This window comes from Neophocaena asiaeorientalis, unplaced genomic scaffold, assembly GCF_003031525.2.
Source record: "Neophocaena asiaeorientalis asiaeorientalis breed wild unplaced genomic scaffold, Neophocaena_asiaeorientalis_V1.1 scaffold99, whole genome shotgun sequence".
In the NCBI taxonomy this organism is placed as follows: domain Eukaryota; kingdom Metazoa; phylum Chordata; class Mammalia; order Artiodactyla; family Phocoenidae; genus Neophocaena; species Neophocaena asiaeorientalis.
This window is the reverse complement of record NW_020173022.1, coordinates 1,144,360-1,162,654: the sequence shown is the minus strand read 5'-3', so window position 1 is coordinate 1,162,654 and position 18,295 is coordinate 1,144,360. Positions and strand designations below refer to the sequence as shown.

The following is an 18,295-nucleotide window of genomic DNA, read 5'->3' as shown; positions in this document are numbered from 1 at the left end:
GGGCAGGTGGGGGGAGGTGAAGTGAGCTGCTCAAGGTCACACTGCTCATTAGGAAACCCTGGTCCTCCAGAGTCCTGGCCCTGCCTACTTTCCCTTTATGAATTCTTTTCTGAAATGTTCCCATCAGTGGGATAGTATAAGAAAACAAGCATGAACGTAGACCCCCTCCATCCCTCGCTCAGTGATATTAAGGTGATATTCATGCAGGTGGGGGGAGGTGAAGTGAGCTGCTCAAGGTCACACTGCTCATTAGGAAACCCTGGTCCTCCAGAGTCCTGGCCCTGCCTACTTTCCCTTTATGAATTCTTTTCTGAAATGTTCCCATCAGTGGGATAGTATAAGAAAACAAGCATGAACGTAGACCCCCTCCATCCCTCGCTCAGTGATATTAAGGTGATATTCACCTTTAGGAAAATCTCCTCAAACCTACAGGTTAAAAGAGTGATAATGAGCATATACATACTGTCTATCACAGCAGAATGTTCCCAGCGCCAGGAATCGGTAGACCTGGGTCAATGCCCATCATTGGCTGTATTATGGGGTGGGGGGGGGTGGGGGCATTAGCTTACCAATCTATAAAATAGGTGTATAACATCTGCCTATTCGTCTCAAAGGATCTTCATAAAGATAAAATGGCATGAACTCTCTGAAAGCACCCTAAACTAAAAGGCCCCATGCAAACTATCATCATCCCCAAATGACAGACATTATAATCCTAAAGACAGTCTTACCTTGCGAATGGTATGTAGGAAAGGCTATACCTACAATGAAAAACAAACAAAAGATCAAGTCAAATGAAGGGAGTGGAAGATTCCACAGTGGATTGGGTTTCTGAGCTTCAAGAGCACCTGCGGTGATGTATCCAGACCCCCTCCCTCCTCAGTGTGGAGGGTGTGTGCACACACGCACACATACAGGCGTGCGCGGTGCCACGTGTATAACAGGGAAGGGGGTGTCATCTGTAGCCAAAGTAGGAGGGCAGAAGGCCCGTATGGAGACAACTCTGTCACCTCAGCCTCACGGGGTTACTGCTTTAACCAAATGAGCCAGCAGCCTTACCTACAACAGGCAGATTCCAGATAGCCAGATGACCTAGAAGCCCTATTCCAAAGGAACATCAAATAAAATGCAGATCAGCTGTCCTCCAACATGTTACAAGTTCGCAACAGAATACAACTTCTACCCCATTGGCATAAATTTTCTGTTCTGTACCTAATCATTTTAAAAGAAGAGAAAAGAGAGCAGGAAAAGAAAAGAAAAAAAAGACGCACTACCAACTGCCCTATGGATGAAAGTATAAGCCAGCTATGATTCTTTAAGAACCCAAGCCCACAGATATCTTGGCGGTCCCAGTTAGCTCAGCCCCCTCGCCCAGAATGGAACCACAGAGGGGAGGAAGCTGGCCACGCCCCCAAAGACCAGGCCTGGGTGTCAGGCGGGCTGGAAGCCAATCAACTCTAAGTTGGAACACATATAGTTGGAACACATCAGGGTTGGAATAGGGCCATCTGACTGTGCACATATGAACGCTGAACCTTTAAAAAAATGGCGTCAGAATCAGTCTATATGCAAAGAAAGGCATGTGTACGTAGGGATTAATTTCTGCCCTGAGAAGATAAACCAAAATATAAACATAAGCCATCACACCAGGCCCTTTCAGTACCCACTACCACACTGTATGTGTCCCATTAAAATCAGGCCATCATTCTTCTCCGTAGCTGACACTCACCACGTACAAAAGCTGACTTACTTGGAATAAATTCCAAAGGGCATTTTGAAAGTACATTTATTCAGAAGTCCAAAATTACTAAAAGGAAGGATGGGTGTTAAGCTTGCAGCCTCAAGATGCATTTCTATCAAATAAGACAACATTTGATCCTTGGAAGCTTTAAGACTCTCACAGTCTTCCTTTCTTCGCATTAGAGCCAACATTTTTTCCCAAAGTAGATCAAGTCACATTTTTATGAAACTGTTCTGGCAGATATCATCCCTTGATAAACCGTGAACATATTATAGAAACGTCTCAGAAGCTATTGATTCCATACGTGCCACCACCCCGGTACTTTGACATTGGACAGGTTTGAAATGGCCATGAAGCTACAGCCCCATCCATGGTTCTGAATGATGACGTCTCCAGTGGTCCTCTCACCATGCTTGGCCCCTAGGGCGCAACTCCCTGGTTTTGCTACGGCGCACAGCCACACGGTTTTCCATTGCGTCAGTCACTGCTACTCATCTGTTGCTGACAATTCACTCTTTGTCCTTCTGTTAAATGATTCATCCCACCACAAATGTAACACTCACGATTTTCCTTACCAGTTTCCTTTTTCTTTAATGCCTGTTTGACTCACAAGCCTCTCTTTACCAGTCCCTACACAACTTCATTGTCCTTGCCCTTACCAGACGTGAGTGGTTGAATAACGTTTGTAACATCTCAAAATCAACCCTGAGCCCAGCAAAAATGCCACAGTGGGCAAAGAGCCTCCCACGACCACTCAAGGCCACTAATGCCACCTACTGGCGGTGGGCTGAGTCGACAGGCTTTGGTGCTCTGCGGTGTGATTTGACTTGCATCATTAAGGATTCTTAAGTCGAAAAGCTTCTGTTTTCCCAATCCTCCTACCCACACCATGTGGGATTTTATCTCCTTCAGCTGCGTTAGTCAGAGATCGATGTGGGAAGGGACTGTCGAAAAGGTTACTTACCACATCAGGGCCAGAGACTGCAAAATGCAGAAGATGAGAGCAAGCCCTCTGTTGTGCCACTGGAAGAAAAATGATACAGTTACAGGTACGTGTGTGACAAGAGGCACACACCAAAAAGGTTAAGGAAAATTAAAATACACACTTACCCAAAAGGCAGAACACAGGGTAAGCGTCATGCACAACTAGAGAGAGAAAGGAAACATTATTTAATTATAACAGGGAGGGGAAGAAACTGTAAAGACATCATTCTTGACAAACTTACAACAACACATCAAACTGCAGTAATCACATTCTGTGGTTATCACAGCAACCAAATGCATCCTTCGTTTCAAAGCACTGAACCTACGCGAGCACCCATCTTTGGCAGAGGAGTTCAAATCCCAGTGAAATGAAACTGGCCAATAAGGATTCATGTAGATTAAAAAGAGAAGGATCCTCTCCTACTTTCAAATTTTCCCGAAATCTCTGCCCAGCAAACACAAGCACATTTCTGGTCCACCCATCCATCCATCCTTCCATTCCAACATATACTAAAGTAGGTTAAACACACACCTCTTTAACTCCTGCCAAACACTAGTGTCTGGAGTAGAAAGCGCATGTGAGGACAAAGGTTAACGCTAGATGTCAATCTCACAGCCAGAGAGTCAATTATTTGTTTACACGTCACCTAACACTGTCCCTGAGTCCTTTCTTAGTAAGTTCTTTTTGCAAGAGACTTATCCAGGCCATCTACATCCAGGGATGGCCAAAAACAATGAGTAGTCCAGCTGTCGGTCATGCCTGTCCTCTCCATCCTGCTGTATCAGTAACTACTCAATAAATATGACCAAAATAATTTCTTGGTGGTGCCCGATGCTCTGAAAGGATACAAAACCGTAGCAAGTGTGGCCACGGCCTTAGAGAACTTACCCACCTGAACAAATGAGATGTACACAAATGAAACTACAAAGTACGTTGCTCAAGGTCTGGACATTGCGATACTGATAACTGTAACAGCAGTCCAGAGGACGTGGTCTGGAATGATGGGATGGTCCCATGGAAGGAAAGGGCCCAAGGAAGGGAGAGGCATTCTGGGTTAATGGGACAGGAAGATAGGACAAGACTGAAGACACTGTGGTGAGAGCAGGGAACGGGGGTGCTGGGCCATGAGGAAACCAGACCTGCTTCAGGAAAACTGACAAAAACAAACAGGATCCCAAAGTCAGAGAATGACAAGGGGAAAAAGAGCCCATGCTAGGAGACTGGACACCTACTTGAGAGAATGAACCCTGTGTTCCCCAGTTATTCCCTCTAAGCTTTCCTTGTATGTGGCATCACCCACCACCAGGAGGGTGTCAGAGCCCTCTTATTACCACATGAGTTCGCCAAATTTAAGAAGCAACACCTTCTGGAGGGGCTTTATAGAAATGGCAGTACCTTAACACCAAGTGAAACACAAGTCGGGGGAAGAGAGGAAAAATTATTAGATGAAGAATGCTCCCTTCTGCCACAGTGGTTACAGGAATCAGATAGTAAGTCAAGATGAAAGGGAAAAGGACAGGAGTCTTTAGGTTTAAGAGGAAAAAAATTGCAAACAGCAGAAACAAACACTCCTATTTTAGACATCCAGGTAACAGGCAGACCTTACCAGCACCATGATGGTTGCAATCAAACGCGTAGGCTCTATCATTCGCTTCAGCTGTTTCATCGGTCCCATGAGGAAGAGAGTGCTAAGAGGCAAACACACACAAGCCGTTCAGCCCAGAACAGAACCACACGAGGTAAACCAAGGTGCCTCCCCATCACCGCCCCCAGCTCACCTGTGGCGATAATAGCAGTAATAGTAGCTGACCCTTGAAAAGCTCCGACTGCGCTAGGCAGTGTGCCTCAGGGCCTTTTGTGCCTTATTCTTATTTAGTCCATTAACAGTTTATGAAGTTGATTATAGGAACAGTCATCATACTTATTTTGCAGACAAAGAAGCTTAAGTCCAGAAAGGACCTGTTACTTATCTGAGGCCACCCAACTAGAATACGGTAGAGTGAGGATGTAGAGGCACGTAGGTCTGACTCCGGAGCCGCGTCCATAACCACTAGGTTAGAGGACCCTTCCCTTCCAGGTGCTACCTTGCCTCCTTCACAACCTACCCATGGAAACAAACAAACCAAAGTGACTCCGGTAATCTAAAAAAGAAAAACCACATCTTACAGGCTTAGGTAGTTTATGTTAAAAGGTAGAGCATTTCATTTTCTTTTGTAAACTCCAGAAGATAATTCTAATTTGATAGGAATATCACCTGTGATGTGTGGAATACTTGCTAAGTGCTAGATACCACGTACATGATCTCATTTCATCCCCTCAACAACTCTGTGAGTTAGGGATTATTACACTTATTTTAGAGCTGAGAAAATAAAAGCTCAGAAAGGTTAATTTACTTATCCAAGATCACACAGCTAAGCCCATAAAAGAGCTGGCATTCCAACCCACATCTAATCTGGATTCCCAAGCTCCAAAAGACAGCCCCAGCATGCCTTTCTGTAGGGATGGAACTCGATAGGTGGCTAGTGAGAAAGAGTAAACACAAATGAAGCAGACACTCACGCCTAACACGGCAATTGCCAGGGCCCGGTATAGGTCATGCTTCCCGACTCCTAACAGAAACGCCCCGTGTGGCATCACCCCACTGGTTTACAGCCAGCATTTAATACAAGCCAACCAGCAGATGACATTAGCTACTGAGTGTTCTAAAAACAAAAATCTGTTAAATAAGTCTACCTCTCTTTGAAGTGCATTGTTTCCATTTGAATTCAAAGCTGCACTCCCAGGTCAAGGGTTTGCGCTGAGTGCACTCTTGAGCCTACGTTGAACAAGAAGCGATAGCCAAGGGTGGCCTTAAAAATTACATGCAGCATATATACAAAAATATAAAAGATTACAGGTAAAGCCACAAACTCCTAGACACACCCTGGAATAACAATTCGCTCCCTTTATTATCTCCCTGGGCAATGCTTCAAAAAGTTGGTCCCATTAGGATTGCTAAATAGTTCTTTTGGACTAACCAACACACCCATATATTTATGCTCAGTCTAAACTCTACATTATAACCTATGCCGTCTGCCCAAAGCAAAACCCTCCAAAAGTTAGTATTTGAGAGAACTTTGGAGGCAAGATTAGACATCTCCAAGGGCCAGCATTATACTATCATAAGAATTAATAAATTTAGAGATTATCATGCTAAGTGAAGTAAGTCAGACAAAGAAAGACAAATATCATATGATATCACTTGTATGTGGAATCAAAAGAAAAAAATGATACAAATGAACTTAAAAAACAGAAACAGACTCACAGACTTTGAAAACAAACTTATGGTTAACAAAGGGGAGACGTGGTGGGGAGGGATAAATTAGGAGTTTGGGATTAACATATACATACCACTATATGTAAAACAGATAATCAACAAGGACCTACTGTATAGCACAGGGAACTCTACTCAGTATTCTGTAATAACCTATATGGGAAAAGTGTCTGAAAAAGAATAGATATATGTATATGTATAACTGAATCATTTAGCTGTACAACTAACATAACACTGTAAACCAACTATACTCCAACATAAAATAAAAATTAAAAAAAACAACTTAAAAAAAACAGAATTAATAAATTAAGTTTAAGCAGGTGGCCAGTGCATTGCACTTAATCATTCGGTTAACATTTCCAGGCAGAAAAAGACCTAGGTTTGGGGACAATTAGGGACAAGTAAGACAGAAGTGCAGCCCTTGTCAAGTGGTAGACTTGTAACAAGTCAGTGTAATAAAATGCTATCTCTGTTGTCACATAAATATATCTGGGACAGACAGAGCCCATATAAAGGAGGAGGTCATTGATTCTGGAGGGGAAAAGGGAATTAAGAGAAGTTTCATGGAAGAGGTGACTTCTGAGTCAGGTCTTGACAAATGAGCAAGTACCCATCAAAGGGGGTGGTGCAGACGGGGCAGCACCCCAGGCACAGAAAACAGCCCAAGTAAAGCACAAAGACGTTTGGAGAAATGCAAGTTCAGCCTGGCTGAGGAGAACGACTCGAAGAGTCTGTCCTGTATGCATGCTGAGAGTTTTGGACTTCACCCGTTGAGAGGGAATGGGAAGCCACTAAGGGGGCTAAGCAAGGCTATAAATGAATGGCTCCACAGCTCTGTGGAAAATGGCCTGGGGAGGGTCCATAAAAGAGGCAGAGAAGCCCAACAAGGAACTCCTGTAGTGAGCAGTGATAGAGGCCAGAGCTAAAAGCAGCTCAGATATCACCTTCTACGGGAAGCCCTCCTGTCTCCCCAGGTCACGTCAGACCAGCTCACCTGCCCTTCCCTGAGCATTGCTCTCTCCATACCCTATTATATTATCAGTTTATATGCCTGGCCAACCAGTGAGCTCCATCACAGCAGGAACCAAACCCTGCTCGTCCTTGAATTCTCAGAGCCCAGCACAGGGTGTGAGCATGTGAGTCAATCAGCAAGGGGCAGCCTCAGTAAGACTAGAGCAATGGAGAGGGCAGTGTCGTAAACTCTGAAGAAATCATTCAACTCTTCCGTGCCATGTAAAACCACAATGGTAGTAGAGTTCCTGCCTTCTCCAGTGGTACTTCAAGGATGAACTAAGATATAAAAATATGTTGAAGTTAAAAAAGAAAAAATATATATATATATGTTGAAGTGATAGGATATGAAAGTGATGTTTTGTGGGGGTTTTTTTGCGGTACGTGGGCCTCTCACTGTTGTGGCCTCTCCCGTTGTGGAGCACAGGCTCCGGACACACAGGCGCAGCGGCCATGGCTCACGGGCCCAGCCGCTCCGCAGCATGTGGGATCTTCCCGGACCGGGACACGAACCCGTGTCCCCTGCATTGGCAGGCGGACTCTCAACCACTGCGCCACCAGGGAAGCCCGAAAGTGATGTATTTTAACTACCTCTTTTCTCTTCAAATCCTTAAAACTATGGAAGCATCCTCTTTCACCTCCCTCCAAACACAACGCACATCCATTTTCCCATCTAATAATTGGCTAAGGTTAGATTTTAAAAACTGTTACCTCCCAAGAGATGCGATGTTACCAAAGGTGTAAAACACTGCGAAGAGGTATAGTCCCTTCCTGGGCACCCAGAGCAGAAGAGTTCCCTGAAAGATAAGGCACAGAGTATCCGCACGTGAGGAACACCCCACCACAGCCACCGAACCAGGAGTGCACAGAGGAACCTTTTCCCCTCCGCGCCCCACTTCCTCCCTCACCACTTCCCTTTCCTCCCCCTCCTCTTATCCATGCATTTCAGTGAAGAGCAGAAGAGAAAAGGAGGTAAATGAAAGTGGGAAGATAGAGGGAAGGAACGCAGGGGGAAAAGATGGCGGAGGGGTGGGCTGTCTTACCAGCAGTGAGCAGAGAATTCCTGCAGCAAAACAGGCAATGAAGCCTTTTATTCTGGTGCCCGAGCTTAATGAAGCTGCCTCCACAATCTGAAATATTTAAAAAACTAATTACATACATGTATATGCATATTTAATCACCAAAAACAAAGGACACATACTTAAATTTAGTATTTGTACAAAGAAAGGCAGCAACACAGAATCCTAGTTGTGCATAGCTTACAGGAGCCCTCATGATCACCTGAGTCCAGCCATGAATCTCTTCTCCAACAGCTGATTAGAGGCTACCGAGCCTCTGGTTGGACATCTCCAGAGGTGGAAACTCTGCCTCAAGCACAATGCACTTCACAAACAGTGAAGTGGATTGAAGCGATGGGCTGGTGGGACCCAAGCTGTGTCCCACAGCTGTGCCGTGTCTCATCCAGGAGCCCAAAGTTCACGAACCGGTTTGAATTGCCTATGACAGGCCTCGGGGTCGTCCCGTGTCCAAGAAGAAGAAACACCAGGACTTTGATTTCGCCCAGCAGAAACTGACCGACAAGAACCTGGGGTTCCAGATGCTACAGAAGATGGGCTGGAAGGAGGGCCACGGCCTGGGCTCCTGTGGGAAGGGCATCAGGGAGCCCGTCAGCGTGGGAACTGCCTCGGAAGGGGAGGGGTTGGGTGCCGACAGGCAGGAGCACAAAGAAGACACGTTTGACGTGGTCCGTCAAGAGGATGATGCAGATGTACAGACACAAACGGGCCAACAAATAGTTCCAGGGTCTCTTCCATGAGGACGACAGGCATCCAGAAAGCGCTAACTCACCACTTTGGGTGCCTACTGTCTCTGCCTTGTTTCCATCACTGGAAATCATATAGAGAAATTTAGCATTTTTGGTCCTTGGTAAAACCTGTGGCACAAACGGAAGTCCCTTAACTTTATCTTGACAATGTATAGGTATTATCTACTTTCCTACTCCATAATGAACTGCAAAATTGTCCGTGGAAATTTAAAGATAACTTCTGGTTTCTTACTCCGTAGGGAATTATAAAATTATCCAACAGATGCTATTGAGTTCGAAAGAGGAGTTCAAGAAAACTGTGGAAAAATAGTGAATGGAATGATCACTGGGTTCTTTCTTTTGAGTGCACTGTTCTTTATATTACAAAATTTTTAAAGTTTTATTGCTTTAAAGATATATGCCTTTGTAATAGATTTAGATCTTAGAAAAATTATATTTGAAAAACACATGCATTCCATTTTTCCTAAAGAGTGTTTATTATAAAAAAATCTATCTAGTGCTGTACTGTGTCATGTATGCTATACGTACTTTCTCGTTTTTACCGCAAAATGATTTGACCATGTTTATGAGGAAATCACTGTACTTAGAATAAGATACCGTTAAACCACAAGTCAAATTATGCCAAGGTTGACCTCAGAGACTGTTCCAGAATATTATCCTATGCATAAATGCTCCACCATGTTGTTTATTATAAGTAAAATCATCTTCAAGTATCTTTGACATTAAGTAAGGACAAACATATTAGTATGGGATATTATGTAGCATGAGACAGTTATATTTCAATTTAGATGATTCAAATTCCATGAGAAGAATGGTCACTTATTACTGTTTTAATAATAGTAAAATATATATATATATATTTTTTTGCGGTACGCGGGCCTCTCACTGTTGTGGCCGCTCCCGTTGCAGAGCACAGGCTCCGGACGCACAGGCTCAGCGGCCATGGCTCACGGGCCCAGCCGCTCCGCGGCACGTGGGATCCTCCCGGACCGGGGCACGAACCCGTGTCCCCTGCATCAGCAGGCGGACTCCCAACCACCGCGCCACCAGGGAAGCCCAGTAAAATATCTTTTGATAACATTTCCACTCTCTTTGATGTGGAAGATATTAGGTGTGTGAGTACAAATATGGCCATTTTCTCTTGGTCATTTATTAAATTATGTATACTATTTGTTGTTATATATGAAGTAGATATTCAAATACAGAAGCAGAATTAAAGGATCCAGGCCAACATAAAGAGCTGACAGAAACCATACATGTGAAAGAAAATACAGAAACCTGGAAACGCTGAACTCTAAAAAGGACCCATATTTAAGAAAGTTTTGGCTACGCATATGTCAAAGACTGTTACGTCCAATTTTCTGCTGGTTTCACAGCTATTTAGAAGTGTAGGTTGGCGCTTCATTAAGGTACAGCTATGTGAATCCCATCCATGTTACTTCATTTACTGTCCTTAGAATAAGATGTACTTTATTATAAGCACCACTCCCCTTTAATTAATTTAATTAGTCTTACATTGTAAATGAGCTTGTTTCCTCAAATTTTAGGTAGATACAATTACTCAGTCTTTGAGCATAGCATATGATTCAGTTTTTTAAAGACTGCAGTTGATTTACAATGTTGTGTTGGTTTCTGCTGTACAGCAAAGTGATTCAGTTATACATGTATGTATTCTTTTTCAGATTCTTTTCCATTATAGGTTGTTATAAGATATTCACTATAGTTCCCTATCCTATACAGTAAGTCCTTGTTGTTTATCTATTTTATAAATAGTACTATGTATCTGTTAATCCCAAACTCCTAATTTTATCCCTCCCTTCTCCCCCTTTCCCCTTTGGTAACCATAAATTTGTTTTCTGTGTCTGAGTCTGTTTCTGTTTTGTAAATAAGTTCATTTGTATCACTTTTTTAGATTCCACATATAAGTGATATCATATATTTGTCTTTGATTACTTCACTTCATATGATAATCTCTACATCCATCCATATTGCTGCAAATGGCATTATTTCATTCATTTTCATGGCTAAGAAATATTCCATTATATATAATTAATATGTATATTATTATATATTCCATATAAAATGGAATATATGTATATATATGTGTATATATATATATATATATATATATATATACACACACCACATCTTCTTTATCCATTCCTCTGTCAATGGACACTTAGGTTACTTCCATATTTTAGCTATTGTAAATAGTGCTGCTATGAACATTGGGATACATGTACCTTTTCAAACTACAGTTTTCATCTTTTCTGGATACATGCCCAGGAGTGGGATTGCTGGATCATATGATAACTATATTTTTACTCTTTAAGGAACCTCCATACTGTTCTCCATAGTGGCTGCACCAACTTACACTCCCATCAACAGTGTAGGAAGGTTCCCTTTTCTCCATACCCTCTCCAGTGTTTACTGTTTGTAGACTTTTTGATGATGGCCATTCACGCTCTAGGCGCGTGGACTTCAGTAGTTGCAGCATGTGGGCTCAGTAGTTGCAGCACACAGGGCCTAGAGCACACGGGCTTCAGTAGTTGTGGCATACAGGCTCAGTAGTTGTGGCACAATGGGCTTAGTTGCTCCGCGGCATGTGGGATCTTCCTGGAGCAGGGCTCGAACCCATGTCCCCATGGACACGGCACCCCACGTCTGCAAGACAGCAGACCCTAGAGCAGCCTCAGCCTTTATGGCAGCCTAGGCAGGATGAGGACCACAACTGGGAAAGCTGTGAGCTCCCCCAGGCAGGGCCCAGGGAAAGGGGAAAAGACAGGGGTGGCACTCGCGCAGTTGGATCCAAGGGGCACCATCTCCTAAGTCAACCAGCCAAGCTTCAGGACTCACTGCTCCTGCTGGCCTTTCTGGGACCCGGGAGGGCTCAGGCTCTCATCCTAATCAGGACTCTCAGCCGAGTCTATTCACTCTTGGTGCAGAAGTTGTTCTTCAAGGTGCCGGCATCAGCCAAGTCACCCACATGTGAGATGGATCCTAGTTAATTAATGACTGCCCTACTCATCCCTCTGTCACCATGATTAATCCTTCCCAAGAGCAAAGTTCAGAGGAGGCCGAGATTTCCAGAAAAGCCCCACTAAAACAAGGGAGCCTGTGAGTAACTCCTGAGGATTTTTTCCCCGTGTCAAAGATGACAGCCAAGTGTCTGCACCAGAGACCTTCCTAGTCTGTCAACCTCATGCAGTGGCCACAGCTGCTCCAAGTTGCACAGGCAGCTGCCAGGGAGACCAAAGGCCTTTCCTCCTGCCCAGCCAAGGCAGGGCAGCCAGGCCCCCTGCATATTCATTCACCCAGGGCTCACCTCAAGTGGCCAGCACAGTCCCCATCTGGCAATGTGGTGACCACACATGCCCCCAGCTGATGGAGGAAGGCAGTGGCGGCAGAGGTTCCCAGGGTCACTAAACCGGCAACTCCCTCAGCCTTGACTGCTCCCAGCTCAGGGGCCTATTCTCAACCCTGTCTCTAAACTTCCCGTCAAACTAGAAGCTGGAAGACCAGAGGCTTCCTCAGGCGTGGCAGGCTTCCCTACAGCATGGCTTCCTCCCCACTCACGAGACAGGTATTCAGGGCAGGTTATCTGCCCCATATGTTCACACATATTGAAAGTGGGGCTCATCTCACACACACACAGCACTTGCAGAAACATATGGCACCTTATGACCCTACACAGAATGGCACGCTCAGGATGGTGACACTCCGGGGGAGTAGGGTGTTAGGAGCTGACAGAGGCGCCACCTGGTCCCACGTTAGGAACCTCTCCCCCAAAATGAGCCCTGTGATGCTCTGTTACCAGTCTTCACTGGCTCCCCAGACACTCGGGTTAGACCCCTTCTGACTCACCTGTTCAACCTCCCACAAGGACAGGAGAAAATCGAAAGCCACCACTCTTCCTACTCATGCAAGCACCGAAGAACTTACCTTGCCAAGGTGGAAAACTGAACAGAGCTATGTGGAAGAAGAAAATTGTGGTAGTGGGATTGGACTGGATTCAATCCAATGCTTGCCTGAGCATTACTTGGCATCAACAGAGACATTTTAAAAGATTCACCCGTTTGTTTGTTTTCTGCGGTACGCGGGCCTCTCACTGCTGTGGCCTCTCCCGCTGCGGAGCACAGGCTCCGGACGCGCAGGCTCAGCGGCCATGGCTCACGGGCCCAGCCGCTCCGCGGCATGTGGGATCTTCCCGGACCGGGGCACGAACCAGTGTCCCCTGCATCGGCAGGCGGACTCTCAACCACTGCCTCACCAGGGAAGCCCTCACCCATTTTTTTACAGGATAAGCCACAAGGTTAAGCATCAATTTGACACGGCCTTGGTATTTAGAGCACAAAACAGTCTCAACAGGACAGTGAGATGCCAGCTCTTGTAAAAATGAAAATCACTCGTGATAGGAAGCAGTTCTGGTTTCTGCTTCAAAAAGGAAAGTAACGCGTTGGTTGGTTCTACATGTCTCTCAAGCTGACTCCCATCCAAATGTCACCCTATTTGCCAAAATGAGGGAGGGGGCGATAACTTTTCATCTACGCAGTTGCAAGTTCTTTCACTAAGCATGCTTAGTCACAGGCCAGAGGAAGCTGTTGCTCCACTTCCAGCTGGATCCAGTGAAAGCTAAACACTTCTTTGTGCCAATTTGTGAAAATCAACTCCATTGATGTAAAATAACTCCTTAAATTCATGGTTTCTGGAAACTGTGCTAGCGCACTTTTGGGAAATTAGAGTAGCTGGAATAGCACCTGGATAGAATCTGTAGGCAAAGAGCTCACAGGCTGTCTGACAGGCAGTTATGCACAAGGGTCCCTTTGACTCTGGGATGTGGAGAGAAGAGGGGCTCTTGCCAAAAGAAGAAAAGCTGAGAACTGTTCGGGGAAACAGGGTTGGTAACAGGCAGAAGGTGAGAAAGGAACACTGCCTCATTCCTGTGCTTTCAACCAGGTACAATTCAGACCCTCCGTGTCCCTGCAATCCTGTAGAGAAAACATAAAGCCTGTAGTTTCAGAAAGAAGCCCATAGAAACTGAATTGAAGATTGAAGGTGGATTTATGAAGACCAGGTATCAATCACAAAACTCATCAAGAGATCATCTGTGATTAGACATCACCAGGCAAGTTTTATAATTCCCCAGTTTCATATGTAGGAGAAACAGAACTAGTCATATTTTTATTTTTTGCATTAAAAGAATAACAATTTTTTAACGTCTTTATTGGAATATAATTGCTTTACAATGTTGTGTTAGTTTCTGCTGTATAACAAAGTGAATCAGCTACATGCATACGTGTAACCCCATATCCCCTCCCTCTCGTGTCTCCCTCCCACCCTCCCTATCCCACCCCTCTAGGTGGTTGCAAAGCACCCAGCTGACCTCCCTGTGCTATGCAGCTGCTTCCCACTAGCTAAGAGGATAACAGCTTTTTAAAGCACTCACTTCTGGTGACGTCTGACTGTTTTTATAACTGAATGTGAAGAGACTTTAAGGCCACCAAGTCCAATATCCCCCACACAACAGAAATTTCACCAGCATCCTCCAGCCTTGTCAGCCTCAAAACCATGGGAAATGTGAGACAATCAAGTCAGTACCAGCATTTTCAAGGAGGCCCTGACCTAATAAGTAAAAACGGAGCCAAAAACAACCCTGAGGGTGAATTCAGCTGGACACAAAATGCTTCCTGGTTAGTTGCGGACTCAGGAAGTGCCACGCAATAATATAAACAGGAATCTCACACTCAGAGAGAGGAAACTGACAGCAGTGTTTTAGAACCAGACAGAAGCACCTAGTCTTTCTAAAACAGATTCTACATGCCTGAGCTTACAACTCTTTAAAGCCCTTCATTGTGTCCAACACAGGCATTCACTATTTTAGGTAAAAACTAACTCAGCATTTTATGTTTTCAATCTGTACTACATCATTCACTCGAGTGTCTGTCCGCTTCATGATGACTTTCTAAATCAAAATATCTGCATCATCCCTGCTCTCCCCACAAGAGCCCACAGAAAGAAAGCATCGCCCTCTTGAACCCCAGCTGCTCTAAAACCTTACTGACAGTCCGTGCAACATAAAGCTTTAGATAAGCATGACTGTCAACCACATAAGTTTTCTCAGGCCCAGTCTGAGGTTTGGCTTGTGAGTTCATACAAGAAGCCAGATATCAAAAAACGAGGAACTCATGAAATTATTAGCGAGCCTTGACCAATTAATAAAGGCAACAGATTTAAAAGAAGCCACAGGCCGTTCTGAAACGTCAAAAAAAGTTAAACTCCGATTTCTAAAGCACTCAATGTCTGTAGTGTTGCTTCTTCAAGGTGAAGATTCAGAGAGCAACTTTTAGGGTTCCGAGATTTCATGGTGGGCGTGGAGGTATCAGGGTCACACAAAAGTCAGAATAAAATCAACAACCACAAAAGCAAGTGAAAGCAGCATGCTGAGATAGCCGCTTGAGACAGTGATGACAATCAGAGGAAAAATTAGGCTCCAACTTGAAAGAAGCCATATTATCTTGTACACATATATATCTGAGGCCCACGGAATATGCCAAAAAATAAAGAGAAATCTTATTTTATCATTCACGGAGAAAAAAAATAACAAAACTCTAAGCACTAGAAATAGGAAATAAACATCCTGTGTGGCTCTAGAAGATAGGGCATTAATGCCCAAGTTTCAGCTCGACCAAACCTTTCTAAAAAAACAAACAAGTGTGCAGGCGGCCTCATGAGGTCCTGGGCGTCTACAGAGTCTACGTGAAGTGTGTGCACAGAGAAACAAGATGTGGTCCCAGCCGTCCAGGAGTTCACGATTTTCCTGGGGGTAGTTTACAGCAACAGCGCGCACAAGGTCGGGTGCGAGTGTCACACCCCACAGCCTAAACTGGGCAGGAACGCAGCCGGGAGCACCTGGGCGCGGCCACCAGCCCCACCTCGCGGTGGGCAGCGAGGAACGGCGGTCACCCAGGCCCCCGGCGCAGGCGATCTACCCTAGAGGCCCCAGCCTAGCTCGGCCCTAAAGCCCTTTCCCTGGCCTGCAGGGATGGGGCCGCCGAGCGGGAATATCCGCCCTCCCCTTCGCAGATGTTTCTAGGTTTTGCTCCAGCTCGGCCCTCCCTTTGTGGGGGGATGGGACGCGGAAGGCTGAAGGGTGCAGGACAAAAAAGTAAACAGGTGCCGACTGTCCTGTGCAGAGTGTCTGGGCCCTGGTACCTGAGGTGGGGAGTGGGGGGAGCGCGGGGGTCCGGAGCTCTGGAGAGGAGGGGGAAGGAGCAGGGGCAGAGCTGCTTTCCACGAAATCCTGGAAGTCCTGCTTGCCTTTACTACCCGCCAGCAACAGGCGCCGGCGGAGCTGGGGGCGGGGCTCCGGTGTCACCCGGACCCCCGAGCCCCGGCGCGCTCCCAGGCCCCCCGCCGACCCTCCACCGAGGCGGGGGCGCAGCAGCCTCGGGGCGGAGAGGGCGCGGCCAGGCGCCGCGGCGCACTCACCTCTGACAGGCCGCCCCGGTCCTCGGTGTCCTGCCCGCTCAGCACCTTCTTCAGGCCGCCTGTTGCTCTGGCTGAGTCGCGGGCTCTTCCGAGTGCTCGGCCCCCGCCGCAGCCAACCACGGCGCGCCCCGCCCAGGTACCTGCCCACCTGGCGGCTGCCAGCGCAGGCGCCCGGCGATCCCCGCACCCGCCTCTAGCCTGCGCCTAGCCCGCGTTTAAGGGCTGGTTTTGGTCCGGGAAGGAGGGGCGGGCAGGAAGAGGTGGGTTTGAGGTCGACCGAGCGTGGATAAACCTCAGTTCTGCGTCCGGCGCAGCGTTCCACACCCTAGCCCGCTCCCCTTCCTCCCGGGGCCCTCGTAGGTGCAGTCGACAGACGCGGAGTCCCTAGCACATGCGAGGCACTGCAGAAACAAAGACGGTGAAGCCTGGACCCCCCTCTCCCCGTATCCTACACTCCCTCTGGTGTGGTTGCAGACTTGTGAACAAATGCTGTGGGGAATCCGCGTTCTGATTGTAGTTATACTGGAAACAACTGTTTAAAAATCACTTGAGGCCAACTGGAGCAAATTCAATCTATAACAAGCTTTGTGGAAACGTTAACAAGAAAAACACTACTGTAGTTCCAACTGAAAATGCATCGAGAGGAATGATTTGGGCAAAAACTTGAGAAACGGGTAGAACTTGGGTGAGGGTGTGGGGAAAGGTATACCAGATCGTTTTGTGTTTCTTGGATGGTTTGTTTTACTGACCTCAAACTGGACTCCAGCGCTAATGATTCTATGTTGGAGAATACATGTAACCCCCAGGATGGTGCCAGAGACAGGACGTGGGCTCACATCTCAAACTGCTTGCTGGAGAATGTCTGGAAAACTAACTTGGAGATTAAATAGGCTTAGAAAAAACAAATCCAAGAGAGGTTACCAGGAATACCCACTAGAGAATCTTCCTGCACCCTCCTGCACCCCCATACACACACACACACACACACACACACACACACACACACACACACACACACACACGCGCGCGCGCGCACAGAATATTTATGAAAGAGTAGGAATCTGTGTCTGAATGGAGAGAATTTAGATGTTACCAAGAACTTGTTAGAAAGTATTATATGTCAACCAAGCAAAGGGATTTGCAAAGGACCCTATACAAGTCAGTCAAACGGCTGTAATTACACCCTATGTGATTTCATCTTTATGGAAGGCAAATATGCTATGCTTTATAATTTTAATTTACACCTGAAATCTTGAATAGCAAATGCCGGTGCTCTTGCCTGGATGCTCTTTACCCTCTTGTTTCATTCAAGTAAATTCCTACACATCTTTCAAGACTCTTGAAATATCAGCACAGAGTGGAAAGTCCATCCATAGTGGAGTTAGGAAGATCTGGGAGTTACAACGCTAACACCACCACATACTAGACGTGTGGTATTGAGTTACTTAACCTTTCTGGTCCTCAATTTTCTCATCTGTAAGATGGACATAAATGACTACCTCTGAAAGTTATTGTGGGAAGTAAACATGACAGTATATGTAGAGAGCCTGGAACATGGCAGGCATTCAGTTAGCAACTAATGGAAGCCAATATTACTTTGCCATATCCTCTGAAGCCTTCTGTAAGCCAACCCACACTGACGTTGCAGTTGCTCTTTCCTCTGTGTTCCCAAAGCACCTTAAACACACCTGTAAGTACTCACCTCACAGTGTTACCTTTATTCATGGTCAAGTCTGTCTCCTCTACATTGTGAGACCCACCTCACAGTGTCATTCAGCTCTTGACTCCCTGAACCCAAAAAACACCCACAAAACAGGTGCTCAGAAAATCCACATTGAGTGAGTGAATGAATGAATGAGAGACTTTGCGTCTGTCTTTTGCAATTCAGTGAATTGTAGCAGCCAGATTGGCAGAAAGGGCAACACTTAAATG

The 18,295-nt window shown here is 45.9% G+C and overlaps 1 protein-coding gene across 1 annotated transcript in view; it reads right to left on the bottom strand.

The window, feature by feature from the left end:
* SFT2D2 (SFT2 domain containing 2) overlaps positions 1-18,088 on the bottom strand; it is a 27,327-nt gene extending 9,239 nt beyond the window's left edge. The window contains exons 1-8 of the mRNA XM_024742432.1: positions 18,066-18,088; positions 16,364-16,511; positions 8,094-8,180; positions 7,762-7,847; positions 4,333-4,414; positions 2,852-2,887; positions 2,706-2,764; positions 732-761 (exon numbers count right to left, since the gene is read on the bottom strand). Of these exons, the coding sequence (XP_024598200.1) occupies positions 732-761; positions 2,706-2,764; positions 2,852-2,887; positions 4,333-4,414; positions 7,762-7,847; positions 8,094-8,180; positions 16,364-16,511; positions 18,066-18,088 (551 nt within the window). The remainder of the gene's footprint in view (positions 1-731; positions 762-2,705; positions 2,765-2,851; positions 2,888-4,332; positions 4,415-7,761; positions 7,848-8,093; positions 8,181-16,363; positions 16,512-18,065) is intronic.
* Positions 18,089-18,295: the final 207 nt, after the last annotated feature.